At 39.9% G+C, this 9,294-nt stretch overlaps 1 protein-coding gene across 1 annotated transcript in view; it reads left to right on the top strand.

Moving 5' to 3' along the window:
- The window catches only part of POU2F1 (POU class 2 homeobox 1), a 105,556-nt gene extending 96,985 nt beyond the window's left edge, over positions 1–8,571 (top strand). The window contains exons 11-16 of the mRNA XM_035540454.2: positions 674–819; positions 1,650–1,829; positions 4,456–4,561; positions 5,414–5,759; positions 6,574–6,662; positions 7,873–8,571. Coding sequence (XP_035396347.2) covers positions 674–819; positions 1,650–1,829; positions 4,456–4,561; positions 5,414–5,759; positions 6,574–6,662; positions 7,873–8,183 — 1,178 coding nt within the window. The 3' untranslated portion in view covers positions 8,184–8,571. The remainder of the gene's footprint in view (positions 1–673; positions 820–1,649; positions 1,830–4,455; positions 4,562–5,413; positions 5,760–6,573; positions 6,663–7,872) is intronic.
- Positions 8,572–9,294: the final 723 nt, after the last annotated feature.

Raw genomic sequence — 9,294 nt, forward strand, 5'->3', positions numbered from 1 at the left:
TATTGGTTATTTTGCAGTTTCGTATACAGAGTGGATTAAAGTATGTCCTCTCTTCAGTCTTCCGTGGAGCCAGAAAGACAGGATTAGGGGTTGACAGATAAAGACCTCCTGAAGCTAAGGAGAGGGGGAGCTGCTGGCTGGGTAGGCTATCTAGCAGAGCTGCATAGCACAGAGTATCTGCTAGGATCTCCAGAGAAAAGAGGTTGAACACTGTGAAGCTGGCTGTGAGCTTTCTTCTTCCTCTACTGTATTGCAGAGTAGGTAAGAGAAATTTCAGGCTGCTCAGATTTTTTTCAGTCTGTGGCTTATAGCTATGGCTTCTGGATATCAGCTACTGCATTTTTCTTTAAACTGTGATTGCAGTGAGTGAGTGTGAGTTGGAATGAGATAAGGGAGAAGGAAACTTTGTATAGATATAATAAAAGGAGTACTGTGGTAGAATACAGGAGCAAAGACAGCAGCCTCTGGACTTACTTGTAGCTTAGAAGTTTCAAGTATATGTTGTAATTTTGAAGTACAGCAGTTAATACATGTGATCTTCAGAAATCTCTATATATCCGGAGTAGATACAGAGTGGGTTATAGCATGCCTTGCACAATTGAGGAACACTTGCATGAGATTGCAGTGTATTCAAATAAAATCTCCTCATTTGTGTTAACTTTATTTTTTTCAGAAAACCTCTCATCTGATTCAACACTCTCCAGCCCAAGTGCCCTGAATTCTCCAGGGCTGGGGGGCGAAGGCTTGAACCGTAGGAGGAAGAAACGCACCAGCATAGAGACCAACATACGTGTGGCCTTAGAGAAGAGTTTCCTGGAGGTCAGTGATCACTTTTGTTCAACTCAGCCTATACAGCAATGAAGAAATTTTGTTTAACGTTGCATCTGCTATTACTATACCATTTAGGAAAATGCTTGTACTAAAGAAGTTGAATACAAAGACTGTTCCAAGGAGCACACAATCAGTGCCTACTTTAATTAAAACAAACAAACAACCATACAACCACCCCACCAAAATCTCATCGGTTCTTGCAGTTTGTTGACTGAGTGATACTGAGCAATAGCTCAAAGCTTGTTACTATGCACAGCAAAAACAAGAAAAAAGGATTACCTTTTCTGAGGTTGGATGAATGATGTGACAGTCTAAACATACATAATATGAAGTTCTTAGCTGGCATTATATTACTTTTGTTAGGCGCTTTGTGCAGCCGTATGTGCAGGTAGCCTCTGTAGGTAGCCCATTCAATCTATCTTTTATTATAAGTTGTGATTGAGGTTCGTTTGGCTAGTGCTGTAGTTAATCTTTTCTATTACTTTTTAGGAGATGCTAAAAGAAAGATTTCCTTATCAATATCTAGAATTCCTTGAAGGATTTATTCACAAGTCAGATCCCTTCTCTCAAAAAGAAGCATATTGGTTTAGTCTTCATCATCCATCCATGAGGAACACAGCTTACCATTGGTAGAAATTTTCCTGCAACTTTGAAAATGTAGGGCAGAAGTATCTATTATGGTCTCTCTCTAGAGAGTGTACCGCAGATTCTGGGTATAAATGGCCCATCCACATTTCTGCGTAGTGAAGGAAAAGCTATAATGTAAAACTTCAGAAGGTAATTTCACAGCTTTTCAAGTACCCATTTCCTTTTCTCAGAACCAAAAGCCTACCTCGGAGGAGATCACCATGATAGCTGACCAGCTAAACATGGAGAAGGAGGTGATCCGCGTTTGGTTCTGTAACCGGCGCCAGAAGGAGAAAAGGATCAACCCACCCAGCAGTGGTGGAACCAGCAGCTCGCCCATCAAAGCAATTTTCCCTTGCCCAACCTCACTGGTAAGAGTCAAGAATCTGTTGACAAAGATCACTGGAAGAGATAATTCTACTGTGCTCACTGTGGAAGTTGCACGTACTACACCTTCTTTGTACAGCAAACTTGTTCTCACAAGTCTATATTTTATTGGCATTTTAAATATCCTTCTTGCATACTACAAAAGAGAGGGAATGCTTACAAAGCAGTCTTCAGTTCAAGTATTTTATTTAGCCAGCTCATGACTAAGTATTCTGGCTAGCAAATTTGCAGTTGGGTTATTGCTTTGTAAATTTGCCAGGTAGTAACTCTGGTTTATTTCTGGATTTTCTCTCTTGACCAAACCTTTTAAAATAAAATAATAGTAATAAAAATTGCTCAACAGTTCTACCCCTCCTATCTTACTTTGTTTGCAGTGATAAGTAGATGAGCATCAGTAAAACATATCTTTTGGAGACTTTAGTCACACAAGTCCAGTGTTATTGTTGTTGTCGTCACTTTTGATCAGGGATGGTTTACATCTAAAAAAAGGGCATGGAACAAAGGAAAAAAATAGCTAATGCTCATGTAATTAATTTCCCAAACTTGTATTTGCCTCAGGTAAACACAAACTTCATGAAAATAAGAGTAACAAAACAGTTGCATCAAGGTTCCTTCAGCTCCTTTGCTACCAATGTCCATGGAGGTCTGTTTTCATAAATTGAAACAGTAGCTGTTAGATTTCATAGTAGCTATGCTAATAGGACTGTGGTGGAATTGATGTAGCCTGTAGCTGTCCTTTTGTAGTATTTATTCCACCTTCATCATTGTAGTAGCTAATATCTTCCACTACTTCATTAAATCATTAATTTTGGTGATGTGTCATTCTTTCCCCTCATCCTTGTCTCAGGATGTGTGCATGCAACTTTTTGTTTGAGGGGAAGGGATGTGTTGACTGTACTTAGTACTTTTTTTTTCCCCACAATTGGAAAGCAAGGTTACATGCCTTGCTACCAAAGTGAGATTTGTGATAGTGTATTTTAGTAATCATGCAAACGTACTTGGACTGCAACTTAAGAAAGCTTCCCTACATAAATTCCTCTTTTATTATAAACTGCCATTGTATATGAGAAGTTGAAATGTTAACCACAGTCTCAATTATTTCAGTGATGTTTTCCCTAAGCATTTTCACTCATTGTGAGCTTCCTTTAAGACTGTGCTACCACTCAAATGGACATTCTAGCCCTGCCACCCCCAGCCTTCACTGGCGATATGCTCTGTTGATTCTTTGTGTCAGGTCTGGAGACTATGTGTCTATAGGATGATTGGGCTCAGTTTACCAGCTTGACTGCAAGTTAACCATGTGAAGAACAATGATTAATTTTCAGCAGTATGTCTGGATAACCAATTTAACTTGCATCCTGACTGCACAAGTACTAGAGCTGTGAGACAGGATTGGAGGTGAATGCTCCTTTAGATGGCAACCTCCTTTTGTATTGGCATAAGTCAGTCGTCATAACCACAAGGGTTAGCTGTATTAATTTTAGGTCATTTACTGCCCTGAAATATTGATTGTGACCTTGGCCTTAACTGTTTGGTGGACAGATGACAGATGTGATGTGTAGGCTGCGTTAGTGGGAAGTACATTGTATATCTAGTGCTTCTTTATTTCATGGACTATTTGAGATGAACAAAAAGCTCTTATACCTGTCCCAGTTGCCCCAGCCTTGTTTAAAATGCATAAAGCATTTGACTTCCTATAAGAGGATATTCAGCATGAGGGAGATTTCTCTGATAATAAACTTAGGTAAGAGATGGGAAAGGAGGAAGGTTTTAGCCTATATTTTTGCTATGTTCTCTTGGGAAATTTTAAAGTATTTGTTTCTCTCATTGATGTATAACAGCCTTCAAATATTACTGTTGGACACCATTTTTGTCCATAAAAAGTCCTTTTTTCTCCTTATATTTAATTTTTGCTTATAAGCTAGTTCCTCCAGCCTTGAATCTTAGGATGTTTTTCTCCGCATTATCTTGTTTATTTGTAGCTTGCTTGTTCTAAGCTATCCACGAGTAAAATAAGCTAATGACATCTGAACTTTTTTAATTTTATAAATCATTCCTCACACACAAGGAAACTTACCAAGATAGAGCTCATAGTTTGGTTGAGTAAAAGCGAAATGTTACACTGTTTTTCCATGTAAACACATTACTCTAAATACCTTTGGTAATGCTGTGATGTTTAAATCATTCTATCAGAGAAAGAGATTTGGAGCTGAAAAGATATTTAAACAAGAAAACACCATAAATAAATAATATGTTTTGTAAATCTTTCTGGAAGAGTGACTTTGTTAAAGCAAGATTCTGTCACTGGGGGGAGGGATAGGTGGAGGGCCGACTTAGAGTCAGTCCTGAAACAGTGTGGGTATAATGGATGTACCTCCCTTCAAATGCTGAATTATTAGGAATAAATATTGCTGGTAATTAGAGAAGGTACTGTGGCTGGCCCACTGAATACTAAAGTAATGGATTTACAAAAAAATTAGTGTATATGCAGTATTTTCCCTGGTAATTTCCTCAGCAGAGGATGAGAAGGAAGAAATCCAAGTCTAGTAGCTAACTGCTTTTGTCTTTTTCCTTAACAGTTTAGCAGTTGTATTCTTTTTTGACCTCCAGGTGGCAACCACGCCAAGCCTTGTGACTAGCAGTGCAGCTACTACCCTGACTGTCAATCCTGTGCTCCCTCTGACCAGTCCTGCTGTAACTAGTCTGTCAGTCACAGGTAAGGTGCATGCCATGACTGTTTCTTCACAATTCACTTATTCTTAGTTGTCAAGTAAATTACTATGTCAAACAAGTAATTGAGATTTTATGAAGGTAAAGATTTTGTTGGATTTCTAATGTCCTTTCTTCTAGTTTATTATTCAGGAGAAATTTACAACTCTCTGGGTTCTATTGCCCAAGTTTCATATAAAATAGGTTTTTGATTTTGCTTTATTGCCGTGCATAATGTGAAGATGTCTCAGACATTCATAATCTGCTTTGCTGCAACTGGAAAACAGGAAAGAAAAATGTTTTTATGACAGATAAAGAATCTTTGAGATATTGTACATTTGGCTTTTGTATGTTGGTTCCAAGTGTTCCTCTTCTCTCAATTTAAAAAAAAAAAAAAAAAAAAAAAGCTCCTGGGCTGAGTTTCCTTGTCCCCACATTAACCTCTGCCATTTTCCCCTTAATATTCTTTAGAAAGTCTTCCTTTATCTCAGTACTGGTCATTTGAGTATCCCAGGACATTCTTGTAATTGCTCCTTGTTACTCCACTATGAAAGTTCAGTCTTCGTGACCATTTGGTTGACTTTCCTGGGGATAAAATCAAAGGTGATAGTGAAGTGAAAGATGTTAACCTTCCATTGCTAGCTGCTAGAGCTCCTCAGCCTCTTCTTGCAGTGTCATTTCATCGTAGTCTGAGCACCAAACTCAGTAGTCCTGTTCATTTGGACTCAGGGTGCTTCTTGGACCTACACAAATGTGTATTTGTCTCCTTTTCAGTTGGACATACAGATTCAGGTGGGTAGTGGTTTCAGCTCAGTTATATCCGGTTTTTGTACCGATCTAACCAGACTCAATCTTCTAGGCACAACAGAAACCAACTCCAACAACACAGCAACAGTGATTTCAACAGCACCTCCAGCTTCTTCAGCAGTGACATCACCCTCCCTGAGTCCTTCCCCTTCTGCCTCAGCCTCCACTTCAGAGGCATCCAGTGCCAGTGAGACCAGCACAACACAGACAACCTCCGCTCCCTTGTCCTCCCCTCTTGGGACCAGCCAGGTGATGGTAACAGCATCAGGGTTGCAAACAGCGGCAGCAGCCGCATTACAAGGAGCTGCACAGTTGCCTGCAAATGCAAGTCTCGCTGCCATGGCTGCTGCAGCAGGACTAAACCCAGGCTTGATGGCATCCTCGCAGTTTGCAGCTGGGTAAGGATGAATTTTTCACACTCTAGCAAGTTAAGTGACAGGAGAGGAAAGGAGAATTCTTGGAATAATTTGCATGGGCTTTTATGTATTGCTGTTTCCTGGTAGCTCACTCGGCGATTCTAGTATCTTTTACCTGAAATTCTGAAGATTTACTTACAGATAGTAGACTTTGCCATTCCCGTCAATGTACACAAATACTGTTTTCGTTTTACAGATGAAAAAGCTGTGTTGCAGCAATGTTGTGATTTGCTAAGTCATCCATCCCACTGCAGAGCTTGACTTAAGAGCTGCAACTTACCGATGAATCATAGAATCATCTATAGTGGAGAGCTAGCCTAGATCCACTTCTCACCTCTGTATTCTTTTCTCCGTCATGATCAAGAAGCTGTAAAAGATATATAAGATGTATTGGTGAAGTTTTAGTTTTAAAAAGCGTTGCTGTGAAAGATGACTCTTTGTTTCTTCATTTCTTCTTGACTGACGTTGTTTTTATCTGAATCTGGGAGGTGATTATAGCTCTCTAACAAGTTGGAGTTTCCCCAGAATACCTTACAAGAATATTTTACAGCTACAATCAAAACAACTCATGCAGTTTCAGTGCCTGTACTTCAGGCATATTGCTAACCACACAGCTGAAAGGCCATATCTACTCAAGACATCATCAAGGAAGAACTAAAAGACTAGAATTAGGCCTTAATCTTTGACACCCCCCCCCCCCTTTTTTTTTTTAACATGATGGTGTACTTCTGAACAATGGACACTTTTTCTTAAAAGTAACACTTTGTTTCTTCTTCTATGATCTTGCTTCCTGCAGAGGTGCCTTACTCAGTCTCAATCCAGGGACATTAGGTGGTGCTCTCAGCCCAGCCCTGATGAGCAACAGTACACTGGCAACTATTCAAGGTCAGTAGTATTCTTTTTAATGTGTCTCCATCGTATGACTTGAATTTGTGCTTTATTATTCTCTACCGAAAAAGAGCACTGGACATAAGTGTTATAAGAGTAAAGGTTTTTCAAAATTCAAAGGCCCAAATACATTTTATGTATCACAGATTCAAGAGCAGGTACAACTTCAGAAAGCGGGTTAGAACCATGTATGATCTTGTAGAGATCCACAGGAAGCCTTTAAGATGCCGCATGTGATCTGGAATTTATTTTGTTATCCTCCCTGCGTAGGCATAGAGACACACGTGTTTCCAGCAGGTTAGAGATCTGTGTTTTACAGCTGTTCTAATGTAAACTTGAGTAGTTATGCTGTTTTGAGGTCTGTAGGAGGGCAGTTCTGAGCAAGACTTGATCCTAAATTCTAGTCCCCATATGTCTTTTAAACAAACAAACGAGGAAAAAATATCCTACCTCCCTAAAGTCCTTATGTAGAACTTTAAATCCATAAATGCATATTCAGAAGAGTAAAGAGTTTTGGAAGTGCCATGCAGTGTAATGTTTCCACTGACTTTAACAAGAGTTGTTCTCAGTTCGTAGTTTGTCATCTGTAAAAACTAGATGGTGCAAGTGCCTAAACAGCTAGCTAACCTTGTGTATTCATATGTTTTCTAAACTAGCTTAACAAATCTTATTTGCAGGGTACAAGAAAAAAAACATTTCATAAAGTGTCACACTTAAATCTAGACCATAATGTAAGGCAGTGAACTGTGTAACCTTGTGAGAGTGAGTTGTAACCATGGTTATATGTCAGCATTTAAAAAGTTATGCTCAAGGTTACGTGACCTTGCGTTCATCTTTTGATACCTGTCATTTCATGTGAACACACATCTCAACCCTTTCCAACACAGGTTACCTGAGCGTACAGGTTTTCTTTGGCAGAAAACATAGACCAGTGTTCTGCCTAAAGAACTGAAGAAAAACATGATGGAATTAAGAGCAGATGACAGAAGCATCTTAGTATCTGCAAGGTCTCATCCCCTCTTCATAAAAAGTTGTTGTTTCAAAAAAAAAATAAAAAAAATCAGGTACCTGTGATGACTGTCATTAGTGGTAGAGAGCACTCCCATCCGAGAAAGCAAATGCAGAGACCTGTTGCTTTTAGGCACATTTTGCATTATTGCTTACTGCTAATGTTATCTCCTCCCTGCTTAATGTTTCCCTTTTTTAGCTCTTGCATCTGGTGGCTCTCTTCCAATAACATCACTGGATGCAACTGGAAACTTGGTGTTTGCCAATGCTGGAGGTACTCCTAACATCGTAACTGCCCCCCTGTTCCTGAACCCTCAGAACCTTTCTCTGCTCACCAGCAACCCGGTTAGCTTGGTCTCTGCAGCTGCAGCCTCCGCAGGGGCCTCTGGACCAGTCGCCAGCCTTCACGCCACCTCCACCTCAGCCGAGTCCATCCAGAACTCTCTCCTCACGGTGGCCTCTGCGAGTGGGGCCACGTCCACCACCACTACTGCCTCCAAGGCACAGTGAGCCGGGCTGAGCTGTGCTGCCAGCAGCCTGCTTCACTGTGCGGTGGGATTGGCTGCCAGCGGGGTTTATAAACTGAAAAATGTGATGGGCATCCTCTCGCCGTGTTGCTGGGGACAAGGGAGAGAAAGAAAAAGATAAAAAACAAAAGCAAAACAGGAAGGATTTAAAGCTGGGACAGACATTTGCCTAATTTTATAATAAACACTGTCTTTTCAGGATCGCTTCATGGATCGGAGAACTTTCTAACCAAAAATGTAAAAAAAACAAAAAACAAAAAAACAAAAAAATGAAAAAAAAAAACACAAAAAAAGTGAAAGGACTACTTATCATTTCCAGCAGTCACAATGACAAGTTAAGGTGGGTTATCAACTCAAACATAGGAAGGGGATTTCTTGTTCCTTTTTGGTCTAAATATCTTTCTTTTTTAATTATCATTTTATTGGTCTGTTGTACAGGCCATTATGTCATACAAGGTGTTTATAATCGTATCAATCGTGTTGGGGGTTCCTTTCTTAACTGGTACAATTTAGGCAGGCCTGTATTACTGGTGTATCTCTATTATTATTATGATTATTATTATTATTATTATTTTTATATATATAGTTTGGACGCGTTTGTCTTCTGCTCCTGGATTATTTTCAGCGAGCTCCCACAACGGGGGGGAGGGTGGGAGGGTGGAGAGGAAGAATGGAGCACAAATAGACTGTCCTAATCTTCTGGGAATGTTCTGAACAGTTTCCTCATCCTTGAATTTGTCTAATGGCTACTTAAAGGGGTCAGGAGAGTTAATTTCCATCACTTGTGCAGGAAGCTCAGCGTAGCCATAGAGATCATGGTGTGCAAACTTCTAGGCTGGTCTATGCTTTTAAGCAGAGGTAGGAATTAGTTCTGAACTGCAGTTCTCCTTCTCTCAATTACTTAGACGAAATGGCCAAATTTTGCTCGTAGCTTTGTGTGCATGTTCCCTCTTTCCTTCGGAGAGTGGGATTTGACCTCCGGAGTCTAGATTGTGTGGTATACTGATGGCTCTTTTGTTCTGTTGAATTGATTTTGCTGTTGAACACACACAAATATTTAAAAATGTCGAGTTACTCAAGCTGATTGGCAGTAT

The sequence above is a fragment of the Cygnus atratus genome, chromosome 1 (assembly GCF_013377495.2).
Source record: "Cygnus atratus isolate AKBS03 ecotype Queensland, Australia chromosome 1, CAtr_DNAZoo_HiC_assembly, whole genome shotgun sequence".
In the NCBI taxonomy this organism is placed as follows: Eukaryota; Metazoa; Chordata; class Aves; order Anseriformes; family Anatidae; genus Cygnus; species Cygnus atratus.